The sequence below is a fragment of the Pogonomyrmex barbatus genome, unplaced genomic scaffold (genome assembly GCF_055798465.1).
Source record: "Pogonomyrmex barbatus isolate J1 unplaced genomic scaffold, ASM5579846v1 scaffold4, whole genome shotgun sequence".
NCBI lineage: Eukaryota > Metazoa > Arthropoda > Insecta > Hymenoptera > Formicidae > Pogonomyrmex > Pogonomyrmex barbatus.
The window spans coordinates 6,357,458-6,375,549 of NW_028297138.1; the positions used below are offsets into that span (position 1 = coordinate 6,357,458).

General features: G+C 37.0%; 2 protein-coding genes and 1 long non-coding RNA gene across 3 annotated transcripts in view; 2 read left to right on the top strand and 1 right to left on the bottom strand.

Moving 5' to 3' along the window:
* CrebA (Cyclic-AMP response element binding protein A) overlaps positions 1–12,157 on the top strand; it is a 27,632-nt gene extending 15,475 nt beyond the window's left edge. Inside the window, exons 3-7 of the mRNA XM_011640491.3 lie at positions 6,195–6,507; positions 6,617–6,945; positions 7,412–7,678; positions 8,305–8,448; positions 9,008–12,157. Coding sequence (XP_011638793.2) covers positions 6,195–6,507; positions 6,617–6,945; positions 7,412–7,678; positions 8,305–8,448; positions 9,008–9,196 — 1,242 coding nt within the window. The 3' untranslated portion in view covers positions 9,197–12,157. The remainder of the gene's footprint in view (positions 1–6,194; positions 6,508–6,616; positions 6,946–7,411; positions 7,679–8,304; positions 8,449–9,007) is intronic.
* LOC105428279 (uncharacterized) lies at positions 151–4,146 on the top strand. The gene is made up of 2 exons (XR_967983.3): positions 151–1,103; positions 3,953–4,146. It is a non-coding gene; the product is annotated as an uncharacterized LOC105428279 (long non-coding RNA).
* LOC105428278 (uncharacterized) lies at positions 12,150–18,037 on the bottom strand. Its single transcript, XM_011640490.3, has 6 exons — positions 17,144–18,037; positions 16,414–16,715; positions 16,186–16,330; positions 15,715–15,952; positions 14,906–15,059; positions 12,150–12,747 (listed from the first exon to the last, which is right to left on the bottom strand). The coding sequence occupies exons 1-6, from the start codon at positions 17,420–17,422 to the stop codon at positions 12,414–12,416; spliced, it is 1,452 nt and encodes a 483-aa protein (XP_011638792.2). The 5' UTR covers positions 17,423–18,037; the 3' UTR covers positions 12,150–12,413.
* Positions 18,038–18,092: the final 55 nt, after the last annotated feature.

An 18,092-nucleotide genomic window follows, 5' to 3' on the forward strand; every position in this document is an offset into this window, starting at 1 on the left:
CAAACCATGCCATTGGTATGCAATGAGCAACCAGCCAAATATTTTTTTTTTTTTTCTTTATCGCCTATAAGAATATATTCCATCTCTGATGTACGCACAGCACTTTTTAGTCCCTATCCTATGTAATCTCCTATGTAATCTGCCGAGCAGAACTACCTGTTGATCTTGGACGGAACGTTCCAGCAGGTAAATTATTGTCCTATCTGCCTTGAAGACGAGTAAAGATCGACGTAAATAATTCTAAGTCGTACGTGAGAACTCGTTCGAAATCTTGGGAACAGCCGTAAATATGCCTTACTAAGCGGCAATCGCGCTTACGAAGTCACTCGATTCATTCACCGATCAATGTACTCAATCTTATTTACTTCAACAAACTACCAGTCATAAAAATAATTCGGAACATGATCGAATAAGTTTTAATCGCGCAATTATATTCGCGCGTGCGATGTAAGGGAGTCTTTATCGTGACTTTTATTAATTTTATTTTATTACAATTTATTAAAATGTTAAAATCAGTTCGAAATTAACACCCACAGGCCGTGGGCATATTTTTTTGAATTCGCGTGGCTGTCAATCGTCATATATTTTGCATATATATTTAATATATATTTAATTATATATTTAATTTTTGCTTTTCGCGAAGGAAAGATCGCACGGCTACTTCGCCGTCGTTGGAATTTGTTGAACTAATACGAATTATTTTTGCATACGCGCGAAACTTTTCAAAACAAATAGCTCGGATTGGCGTCACTCGATCCCGTCGTCGTTTCTCGACCGGGCTCGGGTGGCCGAAGCTTTCTAGAGTTTCTCGACTTTCCTGAGAAGGTTCACGGCTACGGTAGTACCTGTTAGGAAGGGATCTGGTTTTGAAACGAGTTGTAATGGCAATTCGCCACGAGAGAGAGAGACCTGTCGCCGTCGCCGGCGTCGTCGCTCGTCGTCGGCCATGGTGGGGAGTAAACGAAGTGACGGGATGGTTCGGATGGAACTCGAGGACGTTCACCTTTTTTCGTGACTTCGTCGAGGCAGCCAGACACCGTTGAGATACACCCTCCCCTGCCGACTAGAATCCTGGACCTGGATTGACCTATTCGTCTATAATGGTGAATTTCGTCTTGGTGCTTGAAAATAGTGATCACCATGACTGGTCGAAACACATCTTCGAGGACACGAGCTCTATTATTTATGTTGCCATTATATCTTCAAATACGAAATTATATAATCTAATGTATATATTGGTAACGCATAGCTAACAATAGAATCTATTATGTAAACATACTACAGCTGAATACACATTACGATAATAATTAGCTTCAAACAGCCGCTTTCATAACAATATCACGAATGGAAACTCGATCATCTTTATCAAGTGATATTCGGAATGTCCTGTCAGTCAGTCCCGGCATTTAAGATATTTTCTTTCACGTTGACATAAGACAATATCGACATATGTAAGAAATGATTTCGTCCGTTGAATAAATTTAATCAAACGTTTTTCCTGACATACATGTGGCGAACACTGGCAGCCGCAAATTTTTACAAACAATCGAAAATTGTCGAGAAATTCGCTTTGTTGAAGAGAAAAAGAACGGGACAATTCAGTCACACGCGACAGATGATTTCCTTTACTTACAATGTAGTAACGCCGGGAAAATATTTGTTTGTTTGCCGTCACATCAGTCACACTGATGTCCCGTACGTTTGGGCTTTGCATTAGCGTAATTAGATATTCGGCCGGTGCGTGCCGTTGACCCTCCCGCAGTGTCTTCGCAATGCGAATTTCTGCGCGAGGATTTCCGACGTAAGCGATTTCGCAATCGCAAAACGGATTGAATTGTTTTACCGGGCGGGATGCAATGGGTGTCGCGGACATTACGCGGAGCATAACAAATATTCGGGTCGTGCCTTTTACGACGTATTTCCATTGGAGATTTAATTTATCGTGGACTGTTATCGCCTTGTTTTATTGGCAATTTATGTCTTCTATCCGCTGACGATAACACGGTCGTGCGCAGATGTCGAACGCGATCGTGCTGGACGATGTTTGTTTGTTTGTTTGTTTGTTTGTTTTTTTTTTTTTTTCTTAATAACGTTCTACAATTCTCGCGATAATTAATATTCTCGTGAAAATTATGATTTCAGACATCTCGCGTAAAATTCTCGTGTCAGGCATTTCAAAAAAAAAAAAAAGAAAAAAAAGAAAGAAAAAAAATAATTAAACGTAGCGCTCACGTCTCGCGATTCTCGGTTCCACGCGCGCAAACAGCGATTACAAGTGACGTGTGCTTTAAGCAGCATAGAAACGGCACGAAATTTTTATTTCGCGTTACACACACAATGCGCTTTTACGATCCCCGTTCTCATTCATATGTATCGCAGCTTTTGAAACACCGCTCGAACATGCCACTGCAATTCTCTCCGGTGCATTACCCACGGAGTCTCCGTCTCCGTCTCTGTGTATGCGCCTTCAATGCACCGGCGCACAATTGCTTTTCGACCCGTGCATCGAAGTTTAGCGTCGAATCGACAAGTGGAAAGGTCAGTTCTGTTAATAAATTGGCATAACTTCGCGCGACCGCCTTTATCGCGGATTACCACCGCGCTCGTCCGGGCCGCGAAGGATCGCCGCGGATGCGCCTCGTGGAATTAATTTATCCCAGATTGCGAGAGCAGAATTATATTTTCCCGCGAGTGTGAAGCGTGTTAATGTTGCATATGCGTATTTAATATCAAATCACAGAAAGCGCAAAAAAAGCACGGCTGAAACGCACGAACGCACGTCCCGTCGGGTATCTCCTCAATTAGTTGTAGTTGCGATATTAACAGCGCTCGTAACACGCTCGCCCACAATAACGGGGAGAGGCAAACGGTAATAATAATAATAATAATAATAATAATAATAATAATAATAATAATAATAATCGTACTTGAGAAAATGAGCAATCGAAGCGATTGTGCGAGGCCCCGCGCTTTCTCGAGGACAGCGAGGAAATAATATAATGCCGCCGTAGCGAAATAACTCGTCGCGAAAATTGCTAAGCCCGAACCCCGTGCTCGATCCACTTCCCGTATTGCGCCGCACAGTTAGTTAATATCAATCGCTACGTTGCAATTTTGCGGCGGAGAAATTCAATCGGAATTCCTATCCCGGAGGCACGCACAGAAGCGCCGTCCCTCCGGACTTGATCTCCAACGGAAATAACATACTGTGTTGTCAGGATACGCCGAATAACGGTACACCAATGAAAAATCAATAATTAATTGTTTGGTTATCTTTAATTTATTAGTGACGGCACGCTCTTCCGATTCGTGTATTGCGCGTTAGCATATAAGCCCTTGCCAGGACTAATTAGCTGCAAATTCTTTGACATTGACTTTGTGTGTTCACAATTAATAATAAATTATCTCTATAATATATTTTATTATAAATGTTTTACTTTATATTATTATTTTATATATATATATATATATTAATAATTATAATATAATTATTAATATAATTCTCATAGGTTAAATAATATGTTAATATAATATATTATTTAATCTATGAGAATAAATTCAAGCAACATATCTTATATCTACTCTAAGAATTGATTATCTGGTGAGCTGAGAACCAAGCAATTTCCTCGAGAGGATTAACAGACTTACGATTATTGTGCGAATTCAACGGCACAGAAATTGTCGATAAATTTACTCACAGTAGAATTGCGCAATAAAAATAGTACGAATGTTGAAAAGGTCGCAGTTTTTTTTCTATTGCTTAGAGAAGCTCGTGGCATTACGTCCGTTACGAGGAAAATTACATCTGTTAATTTATCACTTTACGAAGAAATTTATTACGATGATTCACGCGAGCGATTACAAGTGTCTTTAACGTTTGTAAAGACAGAGGCGGAAAACCCAAACGCAAGTGATAATAAATGATAAGACACATTTTTTTAAAAAACCATAGATACACGAGAAGCATCGATCATTACAAAAAGGGATGTATATATACTCTCTGCTGTATATCTCCAAAAAAAACAACGAGAAGGATTGTGTCCGTTACGGACGTGCTTCCGCCGGAAGTGAGACGGATGGAAGGATGGAAGATAAGCATTGGCCGCGCGACCGGAGCATAACGGAGTGCGATGACGAAGGGCAAAAGGACGAAAAAAAAGAAAAAAAGGATCGTGAAGAAGATGAAGAAAAGGAAAGAACAGGAAAGGGAAGAGTAGCGCCGTGACCTTGCGAATCGACTTCCGCATTGCTGCAGCCGGCAGGCTTTTATGGATGCGAGATATCTCAAAGATCGAGAATAAGGCCAGATGCGTTTTTAATTATTTCGCGGCGGAACGCAAGTAAAGTGTTTTGATTTTACTCCAGTGAGACGATTTCTTTTCTCGTAGACCGAATACTTTATTATCTTTCAATCTTTGAAGGATTATAATACCGAGGATAGTCGGTAATAATAAACCTTCGCGAGAAAGGTTTGTGTAATAGAAACAAAAGAATAGTAAGGGAAAGCAAAGACGTCTCGTGAGATTTAAGTTCCGGGTTGTTGGTTACTAATGGTTCCACTGTAACTAATTATCCACTTGCGGAAAATTGCTACATTCCCATTTGAATCAGAGGAACCACGGTGTAGAACGAAGAAGAAGAATAGGAGACAAAAAAGGCAAATGGAAGGATGAATGGAGAGAAGAAAAGTAAAACACAATTTTCTACTAAAATGTCCAATCGATAAAAATATTACTTTTAAATTAATTCAAAAGAAATGTTTAGTAACAGGCATATATGAAGTAATCGGCATCGGAAATGTGCTCGGAAGCGTCATCTCACGCTTCTTAAATTAGTAAATTATCTTCATTGAGCTGTATTATAAACGCATCGGACAGTCGTCGCTCGAATCATCGTGCAAACATACCTTTCTGTAGCCGGATTTGCTTATACGGAGCAAGCCGTGCATAACGGGGAAGTTCGCGGCTAAAGGAAAACCACGCGTGTGTGTGTGTATATATATATATATATATATATACATATATATTTATATATACCAACTGCGAGGCGGCAGCGAAGCGAGAAGCTGAATAGAGCTGGTAGCAACAGCGTCGTTAGCGAAAGACGAAAAGATCCGTCTTGACCTTGGGACCGGGTTCCGCATTGCTGGGTCGGCTGGTAGGGTCCCCGAAGAAGTCGCAGAAGGAGGCAGCAGTATAGTTGCTGCCAGCGGCAAACCTCATGGACTTACGGGTAACGGCCGACCTTCAACTTGACCGCTCGACTTGAGCGCCCTTCTCCTTCGCTTACGTGTGACCGCTCGCGGAACGCTCGCGTATAATTTTAGAAGCACGCGGGGTCCTTGACACCTCGTCGCGAGACGACGGGCGGCAACCATTGACAACCGCGGACACTGCCGCGGACACCCCTCCCCGTGTCCATTGACTCGCGTCGTACGTTCGTGGTGAAATTTCATGCAGGGTCGATTTCTAATCTCAGTTCGTTCTTTTTCCTTCAACTCAAATCGCGCCGGTCGCGACCGTCTGATTTTAAGAACATCGAGCGAATCTATTTCATTTTTAAAACAAATAGAAATTATATTCTCAAAATTTGACGGTCTATCCTTTCAGGAATACCTAATGTAGACCATTGCAATAATTTATTTTCTCTCTCTCTCTCTCTCTCTTTTCATATAAAAATTATATTTATTCCCCAAAAAAGTCTAATAAGATGATAAATAAGAAGTTAATTCGTTTTTATGTAAGTTACAAATTGTTAAACAATCTTTTATTTTTCTACGTGAAAAAAAACGGCTTTGCTGAAATATATAAAAATTTGGCCAGATACAGGAAAATAATTTTATTAGATTATCAAAATAATTATGTAAAACATTTAAACATGATGATAATACTGCAAAAATTTTGAATCTAGTATATAATTTTAATAATTAATTTGAATGTCCTATACAATTATTCTAAATTTAGCAAAATTATTTTCAAATCTGTATTTGATCAAATTTTTAGATACTTTAACAAAACTGTTTTTTCTATATATCTTTACTCTGAGAGATGTTTCATCTTCTCTATAGAATTTTTCTTCAAATTCTTTATCTTTATCTTAAGATTATTTTATCTTTATCTTAAGATTATTTTATTTTTATCTTAAGATTTTAAGAAAATATTTTTACGATCAACAAATTTTTGTTTCTATTGTAGATCACTCCGGATGTCCTAATGAACACCAAAGAAGAGGATTGGGGCAATGTTGTGTGCCAAAGGGACAGTGTGATCCTAAGAGATCGCCTAATGACAGATGCAGCTCTCGGAGGACCACGACCAATAAAATCCGAGCATAGTTACAGTCTTTTGGTTCCCAGTCCCCCGCCGAGTCCGACAACGCCTGAAGATAATCCTCATATTCCCAATTCGTGTTCTGGTGCAGTTGGTTCTACCGCAGTGACTACTAGTTCCTCCATCGATTTCGCCAATCTGGATCATAAATCTCTCGATATGCGCAGCAGAATTGACGGTAAGAAAAAAATACAGAATGTGATCTTTATCCTTTTGAGAAAAATAAATATTTTTATCGTATTCCTGGCCTATAGCATTTCTCAAATTATCGAGGAAATTTGCTTCAGATATGGAAGAGGAATGTTTTCCGGCTATTTCGATAAGCAGCACCTCGAACCGTATCGAATCGTCGTCGTCGTCGCCGTTGACGGCGTCCTCTACCTCGTGCGTAATTCTCAAGAGGGACAACTTAGTACCTGAAGATAACGAGTGTCCTGAAATCAAGGGCGAACCTATCAGCGCGCCGGCAAGTCCCTGCGCGCCTTGTCAGCCGAGTTGCGATATGGTGGACGATAAGAGCACGATAACAATGGTGTCGACACAGAGTCTTCATTTTGCCAAAACCCAACTCTCGCATACGAGTGACAGTGAGGAGGACGACGAGGAGTACTATCAGGTATCTAAACTGGAATCAATATTGTGCCGTTCACAAATCGTTCTCGAACGATAAAATACCCCAATATTAAGTTGTCTTACTCATTTCACGTTATCTATATCCATCCTAACAATTGAAAAATACTCGTGGAAAAAGATATATATAGACAATAGTTAAATATAGACTCACTTTAAGTGAGAATTAGAAGTAAGTAAAAAAACTAAATGACATTTATTATATAACAGAAGAATAGAGAATTTATTATATAACAAAGAATAGAGAAGGCAACTGCTCGGCGTACTTAATCTTAGGAGGCTGATGATTTATACATATAAATTCGAAATTAATTGCACTTATATCGCAAACTACGTGCTATTTTAGTTTTAATAAAATATTATATTCTAACTACCATATCATTATCGAAATTAATTGATTCTATTAGTTTATCATCATCGTTATTATCATCGTTACTATCGCTTGTTTTCAGAGTATGGAGATTGAGGAGTACGGCGTAGCCTGCGAAGGGAAGGAAGCGACCTTGCGTGCGTCGAGACAGGGTTTGCCGCCCACGCCGCCCAGCAGCGCAAGCTCCGACAGCGAGGGTACCGCTTCCGCTTCCTGTTCGCCGGAACGCCGAGATTCCCAAACGTGTACGCAGAATCTCAGAGGTTTGCTGGGGCCGAGGCTTTACGTCACCAACGGCACTCACACCACCAGGCAACCCATTCATACGCATCTGATTTCCTCTCAGCCGGTAAGACACACTCTGAAGAATTGAACGCCAACGACTTTTAGTGAATTATGATTAAACGAGTTGAATGATAAGTAAATGGCACAGAATTAAAATGAGAAATATTGGAAAAGAAAATCTTGGGAAAAATTTATCTTCAATCTTCACGGTTGCGTGAAAAAAATCCCATTATACTTTTGCTATCAATATGGAAATGTTTTACGTAGAACCTATAAATACTTTGCGCTTAAAAAAGTCAGTGATCTATAAATAACGCAATTCTTATCCTTGATATCCTTAGCTTTATTTATTAAACGTCTTAATAAATAAAGTCGCCTTAACTTTATTTGTTAAACAATTTTATTAAATAATTTTACGAATATTTTTTTAATATTCTAAATTATGATGTATATCCCCTGCTTTTGTTTATTCTCGCGATCTATATCTTTTATCAATCTACGCAATCGCATTACGGTCAGCAGTGACTAACAAACTTAAAATTTCTTTTATGGATGAGTTCCATATTATATTTATTCGCTCTTCTCTCCTATTTTTATTCTTGCCTCTGCAAAAGAAGGATCCATTATTGCTGTCATATCTATTGATTTAGTATATTAGCGTGATGCACTTATATGCGATTGACATTACAGAAAGGATCTACCGGAGTGTTGACATTGACGGAGGAAGAGAAGAGAACTTTGATAGCCGAAGGATATCCTGTGCCCACAAAGCTTCCTCTGACGAAACAAGAGGAGAAATCTCTGAAGAAAATACGAAGGAAAATCAAGAATAAGGTAAAATAGCATTAATATACTTTTAAATATTTAAATATTAACAAAAAAAGATTCTTGATATTAATAATGTACAATAATAAGGCTAATGAGAATCAGCGCTGTAAATGGTACGCAAATTATATGTTTAATTTTAACTACATTTATTAATAGAAAGTTCCAAACGTTTCGACTCGAGTTTGAGTTAGTGGTACAAAAATAGTTAGTTATACTTAGTAATACTTAGTAATTAATAATTTCTTTTAGTCAACTGACGTGAGTGACATGCTATCATTATTTTTTATGATTGAGCTCACCGATTGGCCTAAGAAATATCCTCATTATATTTTTGTACTACTGAAGATGACTCAAACACGAGTGGAAATGTTTGGAACTTTCTGTTAATAACTATAGTTAAAATTAAATATACAGTTTGTACATTGTTTACAGCGCTGATTCTCATTAGCTTTATTATTATATATTATTTTCAATATTTGTTAACTAAATGTTAACTAAGCAACTGCAAAATTATAAATGTGACATAAAAAAATATTAATTTTTATATGTGATATACTTTTTACAGATATCGGCGCAAGAATCGCGAAGAAAGAAGAAGGAATATATGGACAATTTAGAAAGAAAAGTCACTATATTGACAAATGAAAATTCTTCATACAGGGATAAAGTAATATCTCTAGAAGACGCAAATCGCGAACTAATAAAAGAATTGCATCGTCTTCAGACTTTGCTGCAGCTACAACATTCTTCTTAGATTTATTGGCTAATGTCTAATGTAGCTCAAATTTATTTGAATCTATTCATGAAATTTTATCTTTGAAAGATTTAACAAAGCTGTCCAAAAATAAATTTTCGATCTGATGTATCTTTGCGATAATGTCAATGAGCGTCTATTTAATCAGCTCACACTGTTGCGATGATTGAAAATTATAAAATCGTGAAAAAGATTTTAAATTTTCATATCTTTTACAGATGATATAAAAATTTATCTATATTTGTCAAATTGCTCTTCCATATATAAATATTAATCTTTATAATGTTGATGAGATGAATATAAAAATGATGTTTTTATCGCTAAGTCACAGATCAAAGTTAAAAAGAGAAAATATTTTTTTAGGGATTAGTGCAATTTTTTTCCTTACATTCCAAAAATGTCTTCCTCGGATACAAAACGCGACGAAGTGTGCAGCGTTTGAAGTATCACAATTGAAGATTTATAAATGATATTTTAAACGCTGCAAACTATTTCAATAATTTTCAATAATTTAAGATATACCAATATAGATAGTATATTCTTCGCTAAATCGACATATTTTCGCCAGGAGTGCCTTCATGGGTTTATTTCCATATTTCTTCCAGCCTTGTCGGAGGATGTATAGCTAATTTATAATATTTCTCGCGATTATATGATTAAGCTTTTTTAATTTCAATAAAACAGAAAAAGAATATCAGATTCCATTTGCGATATTTGCATGTTGCGAAAAATGATTGTTGGCTGCCAAAATCAATGCAACGAGGAGTTTTGAAAAAAAACGCCGAAAATGTAAACAGCCTTTGGATTATTCCTTATATTTATGCCCCAAAGATGGTGACGATGTTTTGGAACCGTTTGGGACCGAAGAAATATACCTTTGATAATACCATAATAACATATATATCTATACTATAATCCACTTTGACGCAATTTTGTCAATGGATTCGTCTATATAAAAAAAAATATAATATATGACATATTTTATAGATAAGATAAGAGAATGAAAGTATGATTATTATTATTGTGTAGAAAAGTGTGATGTAAAAATAGATCCGATGCAATCGACCAAGTTATTCCATTTATATTTTATCAAGAAAATATTCAGTTATATAATATGATAAATAAGATTATTGTACAGATTGACTTGAAGAAAATGATTATGTTGAATTAAAGGTATGCTATTTTTTTTAAGACGCAATCACTAACACTAAAACAGGTGTTGGAATAAGTGGTTCTAAGATTATTGATCACCTGCAACGATGATTATTTATTTTGTGTTTAATTCGAAGCGACAGAAGCATTTGTAAAATATAAGTTTAGTAAAATGTAAGATATATTTTGCTCGTTAAGAAACATCTACAATTACGTTTGAAAGCCTATAGAAATCGATTATTTGAATGGTGACCGAGTTAGCTTTATCACATAAATATGAAGATGTTCAAGAAAATTACGTAGGACGATTTCTTGATATTTTCAAATGTGAAGCTGAATTACTTGTGATGTAAAAAGTACTTTGACCGAGTTAATTAAACCGTCACCACATCCCAATCAACGTTGCAATTTTTAAAAATAATTTTTTTGTAATTTTCTTTCATAATTAGTGTAAGATCGCGCGGAAAGTATTGTCACACGATAATGGCAGATCTCGCGGCTACTTACCGCATGAAAGTCGTGGAAAGGGACCAATGCGTGCAAGATGAGAAGACTTTTTCTTCTTCTTCTCCTCTCTCTCCCTTTCCTTTTGCTTCACGTAATTGCCAAATAAATAGAATTTAGTGTCGTCCAAGAGACAATATTTGTATTAAATGGTCACACATACCTCGCATGTCTAAAAAACGAATCGCGCGGCTACTCTTGCATTAATATTTTATCACTTACATGCAATATATATATTTGACCGACATGATCTTATGATCGTATGAAATGTATGATAATGCGTAAAATGCGTATGTATATAAGATGGCTATGTATAAGGAATCTTTATCTACTTATCATTTTTGAGAAATTTACATACATATCACGTTTAATTGGTGAAAGTAAATTATTAAATACTTTCAGCCACAGAATCGTTTTGATAAATTAAACTCGACTTCAAATTCATTAAAGAATGAATTCTCCATTGCTAATTTTCGCATTTCCTAAATCATATACCTAAATCACTATATACATACGCATAGTAATGAGTAGCTCTTACAAAACGAAAAGATAGAATGTCAGAATTATTTTAAATTATTTTTTAAAGGTCTTAGATAATTTGATAAAGAGATCTGCTGAAGATATGTTGTCGAGAAGAAGTCAATGAATAAGTCAATAATCGTAACAAATGATAGTAATCGATTAACGTAAATCTGGATGTAAAGGCACTTCCAATGTATTCCGCAGACTTCACGAGCGCTGATCGCCCAAGAACTTTTATCTTTTTGTCTGCGTATATACATAAAAATATATGCATATGTTTTTAATTACCACATGCACATTCGCGCATGATAATTATATATTTGTACAAAGCAGCAGAGCAACGATTTTTACCGAAAACAGAGAGTTTAATATATTCTATGAGAATTCTATATATATATTTTACAATAAATTACATAAACGTTCGACAATGAAGGAAGTCGCACAGTTATCTATTAGGATATATAAATTTATCGCTATTACCATTCTCATTATCATGATGTATCATTTATTTCTCATGTACGCGATACCAGCGTTATGCATCTCTGTACTTGGCGTCTATATTTATCCAGAGAGAAAAAGAGAGAGAGTCCCTATATAAATATTAATAAAGATAACATAAATATAAATATATATTCTATTCGACATGCGTCGAATTTACGTGTGCGTGTAATGTGTCAATGTAAAACGCAGCATCATGTCGTCAATGTAACATGCGGTGCTGCAAACACTTCGAATGGATGTTATTCGACAATAAGAAATAAATACTTGTGAACTAACATCAAACATCTTAAATTATATATTCGCACATTTTATACATTATGCAACTGAAATCATTTCTTTCTTACAAAAAGTAAGTAGATCTTTATTTTCGCCATTGAAGATTTTATTAAACAGAAAAGGTTTGTCGTTTTACAAAATATCATCATTTACGAAAGCATTTTCTGAGATAACTGAGATCATAAAATTCAATATAATATATAAACATAAATTAAAATTTTTTTTTTAATAATCATGACGTACGTTTTTATTTGTCTTATTCTTATTCCTCGGTATCCAGCTCCTCATTTTCCAGTTGATCTTCTATCTTACTCTTTAGAGTGGTGAGGCTGAGGGGCGCGTCTATGTCAAGAATCTTATGTTCTTCCGCTTTGTCCCTCTTGGACCTGTATAAGGGATTTTCGAATCTGCCACCCGCGACTTGCCTCATCCCGTCGGCGTCATCGCCGGCCTCCCCACCGCTCATTCCGGGAACGTCCGCAATCTGAACGTTGCCCTCGGGAACGTTCTCGAAACGAGCGAAACCGTGTTTCTGCTTGTCCGCCCGAATTCCATCTCGGATGGATGAAACGGCTTCCATACATCCCGAGAGAATGCTGCAAGAATTACATTCCGTCTCAGAAAGACCGATGAACATCCGATGCACCGCACAAATACTCTCCCGGAAATTTAAGCTAGAATTAATACAAACGTGTTTTCAATATGGAACAAGAAGATATTTTAGAACGCACACAGAAAGGAAGCCGTAAAAGTAAAGTAAAAGCGGTTGGTAAACGGTCGGACTGAGTTAATAATTGCAATGCCATGTATCTTATTTCGAAGAGAGACGTCGTAAATATAAAAAAAACCGTGTCATAGCGTGTCGCATAAAACAAGTGAGAGTTTGAGGCTGAAAGGCTTCGGTCCTCAAAGAGGACGTATCTGACGAGCCGAGAAAATTATACGGCGGCCAATTCCATTCGATTTGACGCCTGCTGAGAACAATAATAAACCAACTCGGTTAGCCTGCCGAGGGAGGCGAGTTAATTAAATGTTAGGGGGGGGTAAGGGTGGAACAACTCCTCGAGTCACGGATACAGCGTGGGTGAAGAAATTAGCCGAGAAACGTAAAACCATAAAACGGGAGTTAGTTCGCCGCTTGCTAAACTGCCGTTATTCTGTCGCTACTTCGCAAATTAAAATACTGTATTGCGCCCACTCGCTCTCCGTTCCAATTGCATCCCTTCCCTTCCTGTGTTAAGCTCGTACCAATTTGCTACCCCCCCCTCTCTCTCTCTCTCTCTCTCTCTCTCTCTCTCTCTCTCTCTCTCTTCCCCCTTCGTCACATGAATGAACACCTGGGAAATGAGAATCTCGGAGAGTTCGATGTTTTCCATTTCCCGCGGATTTAATCGCCGTGACAGAATTTTGTCAGCTACAAATTTATGACCAGCCTAATGAAGTTGCAAGCAATCTTCCTGTCTTCATCAACTATCGTCTTTTTGTCTCCTTAAAATGTCGCTCTTCGTATTTCACTGTTGTGCGAGCTGAATTTTAAAAATTATTAAATCTAAACGGTTACTTTAAAAAATTTACGTGAGAAATGGACCCGATCAACAAATCTATTATTATTTACGCATTTATTCTTCAATTGATTAGTATATAATAGGCAATAATAGGCAATGTAAAATCACGCCATTTCCGTCTGACAAATAAATCAACTGGAGAATTTTTTAAACACAAAAATAGCACAAACTTTTTTTTTAAGCACATACTGAAATCTGAAATCTTTCCGAAAAAAAAAAAAGAAATCAATATCATGCTCTCTAAGCATTCTCTGAACCGGAAATCGAGCGATGACATGATGCTCATCTGTTCATGTGCGTATGACCGGTAATCCGTGTAATTGCTTTTCCCATTTTTTTTTTTACCGATGTGCCACCAAAAACCGTCGATGGGACACATCCGCCGGATGCGAGAGGGGCGGCTGCGAATCTTCGATCGAACTAAATCAGAAATTTTCCTATCAGGAATTTTCCGCGTGACCGCCGCGCCGTGATCGTTTACGCGCGCCCACCCTGGCGCTCTTGGTACCACCCGAAAGGGGAAAATGTTATTTTCCTTATTCATTTTCTTGTCACGCTTCCGTCGGCGCGCTTATTATTACACTCCCGTGACCATGCGACAAGTAGTGTTTGCACGGATGTCGAAGGTGCGCCGCGCACGAAACGTAACAGTTTCGCTTTGAAAGACTCAGAAAAGTTTCCTTTTCCAATTTCGCTGATCTTAATAATAACATTGATGCAGCCGGTAATACAAATGAACTGGCTCGCGACCTCGCCTCTGACATTTCCGCCCGACGAGCGCGAAAGTATCTCATCTTTTTTTTTTTTTTTTTTTTAACTTTCGTCTTCTCTGTGTGTAGAAACGCATTCTTAATCCCGTTGGACATAGGTCGACACAGTTCGCTCGCATATTACGAGCGAATTGAGAATGCCGAGCACGAGGCAGTATTTCGTTCGAGCAGTGCCGGGTATGCAAATCTCGAACACAAATGCTGGCGGCGAATGCCGGAGCGGCCTTTTGGACTACTATTTCTAGTAGCTGAGTGTGCCGCCGTATGGCGTCACGCGATAACCGACGTGTTAAACATATTGATATTAAATTTAGTGTAATGCGAGCGCAACAGCTTGTAATTTTGTCGGATCGATTCATTTCAGTAAGGGCTCGTAGCGGAGGGGCGCGAGAATAAATATGGCACGATGTGATACTTACTATCCCAAAGAATAACCGAAGTACAGAAAAGCCAACAGAAGAAGGGCGATCACAACAAGGGGCGCCCCGAAAAGTGGTCCAAGTGTCACGGCCAATCGAGAATCTTTCATTGCAGCACCCGCCGTCTCCGCATTTGATATGATAATTCCCGCGTCTAATAAAATATATAAGAAAGCAGTTTGTCCAAGAGAGAGTATTTGTTTATTATTTTTTAGGCTTCATTTAAAGCAATACGGACCGGATAATATCAAGTAAAACCTACTTTTTAAATAAGAAGAATAAAATTTATTTATATAATGCATATTTTTACGATGCTTTCTAAATTATGTTTCAAATTTTAAAAAAGCAATATGTTTAAATTTATATAGAGATAATATAAAGTATATAACTAAATTTTTTTATGGCAAATAAATAAATTATATGTCGATAAATGAATGAAAGAGAAATATTGCTGGACAATGTCTAACGCGGTCCAATTATAGAATTGAATTTAAAAAACGAACGTCAATATTTGTGGGCGTCAACGTCAATCAATATCGAGATCGATAAAACAATAAAAAGAGAGCAAATTAAAGAATTTTATCGTTATTTATATGTAGCTTCACACATCTTCAGCTTACGTGTATGCCGCCTAACTGCAAGGAATTATTTACGCGATAAGATTGCTTTATAAATTGTCGGAAAATTATTGTCGTCCGATTCTCCCTTGAAACATAAGCAAATAAATTCATTGATATAAAAAGCGGAAATTGAAAATAAAAAATTATAATTAAGTATACTAACTAAATTATAATTATAAGTGTACTAACTTTCCAACATTTTCCGCAAGTTCTCCACTGCTTCCTGTGTCGTGATCCCGGAATAATCTCCTTTTTCTTTTACGAGAACTTCGAAGCCTCTTTTCCAAGTGCGCCTAATATGCCAGGCGACCTTTTCCGCGTATCCTTCTAAAGCTTCATCTGCCACGGTTTGTACTGTCGCTAAGGATGCAATTTGCTGCTGTGTGGAAACGCGTCCGCCACAGTACGGACAACAGTGACCTTCCACCTAAAGCTCAAAATAAATCAATGGCATTTTATGATATAACGAAAATATATAATATATATAATATATAATAATATGTAATTATAATAATATATAAATATATAATAATATATAATTCGTTATAGGAATAATTAAATAATAATTCGCAATATAATATTTTCATAATTCAGAATATTTTTAATAATAATCATAATAAGTTTATTAATAAATTAATCTGGAATATCATAGTGTCTAACCGTGAGAGGATACTCGCAGTCCGTGAATCCACATCTTGGTCTCTGAATGGCGCAGATCTCTTCGAGATAATCACTATCCGTGATAGAATCTCCTTGACAGAAAGGTACCAAAGTATCGACCATAGACACGTACATATTGTTGTATCTAAAGAGACCATTTTTCGTAAAATATTTTTCGACGCGAAGGGATTAACGGAAATGTTAGAAAACATCGTCGCTTCGACTTACTTTACGGTGAATCTGTCCCTGAGAAATTCTCTACGGTCTTGAAAGTTCTGCCATTCCCACCTGGTAAATGGCTCTTTTTCGTTCGACAGCCGAATCGACCACACTTGTACCTCGGTCACAGGTAGAAGGATACTCAAAGTGCGATTTTCGCTCGGCAGGACAACCTTGTCCTTCTTGCAGGGAACACGCTCGAGATGCGGTGCCGCTATCGAACTACCGTTCCAATTTGCGGGATCGGCCCAGAAAATGCTACCCTCCTTCGACCATTTACTAACTTTCGCGTCCGCCCGCGAATTACTTAGCTTACATACGTAATACAAAATTATTAAAAATTAAGAATTTATATAATAATTTTATTATTAAAATAAATGTAGGGAAAGGGAATATGAAAATACCTCATTAAATTTTAAATTGGGTTTAATATCATTTGAGTTACACGTGAATTTTAGCACTTTATGATGTTTATTGCTGATAAATATTCTGACAAGTTAGATTTTCCAATCAATCGGAGAGCAAACGACGCGTCAACATTAAAACATTAATGTTCTAATTATCGCGAGTGTACCACCGAAGCGGCCACTGTTACGTAAATGATATCCATCTGCGAATATATCAAATTCAAAAGAGAAAAAAAAAAGTACAAAAATACATCGTGTTCTCCACCTCTAGTTTGCGTTTATTTTTTAACAACTACATTTGCGTTCCTCATAAATTTATAGGTCACCCTTACCTGCAGTTTACCGTTTCTCGGCAGAACCAGCAATCCCTGTCTGGGCAAATCAATTTCGGACAGCCGAAGGTCGCCAACCCCGGCGATGCCCACCGCATGTCGAGTCTGTTGAGGAAAGATCACACGACTGTCGGTTTCTGGGACACGATTGTCCGCCCAATTGCTCGCAGTTCGCCACTCCAAATCCGGAAGCCAGTGTTTCTCGAAAATGGCCGAACACCTCGATATTAGGATAACGCACAGTACGACTTTGCAATACGGCACGAAAGAGGCGAACATGTTTTCAGTCAGTCAATCAAAAAGAGATATCGATATGAGGCGGATATAACGGATCGCTCTTTGATTAATGCTTGATGGGCAAGAACGAGGGATCATGGGAACGACACAGCAAATTTAGACATCTTTTTATCAATAAAAATTTTTTAAATCACGAAAATAAGAAACAGAAAAGGGAAACTAAACGCGATTGAGAATTTCAACGACTGAAAGCTTCTGTATGACTGAATGAAGCTGAACGGGGGCGTGTCTGATTTATGACAGTCTGGCTTTCAGCGTTATTTATCGCGATTACAGTTATAAGCTGTGCTTTATCGGAATCAAAGTCTCTATCGCATAATTATTAATTCATGTTAAAAACAATTTAAATCAGATCAATATATAATTAATATCATCGTCGATTGAAAAGTTATTTATCAATATATATCATAAATATATTTATTTAAGCTCATATAAGCAAACATATCTAAATTGCAAAAATAAAAAATAAACTTATATCTTGAATATCTCCGGTTTTTATTAACAATTATTTATTCTAAGCACGGAAAACATGGAAAGCTGAATTTTTGTAATCTATATTAAACATATCAATGTATTTGCATTTATTTATTATTGTATAATGGTATACCTGATAGAATAAATTTACATCACTGTGTCACGCGTGAAAATGTCA

Coding starts and splice junctions, on each gene's coding strand:
- LOC105428278 (XM_011640490.3), bottom strand. CDS start 17,422: ATGTTCGCCTCTTTCGTGCCGTATTGCAAAGTCGTACTGTGCGTTATC. Junction 16,716..17,143: donor CGAGAAACGGTAAACTGCAG/GTAAGGGTGACC, acceptor TACGTATGTAAG/CTAAGTAATTCGCGGGCGGA. Junction 16,331..16,413: donor AGGGACAGATTCACCGTAAA/GTAAGTCGAAGC, acceptor TGGTCTCTTTAG/ATACAACAATATGTACGTGT.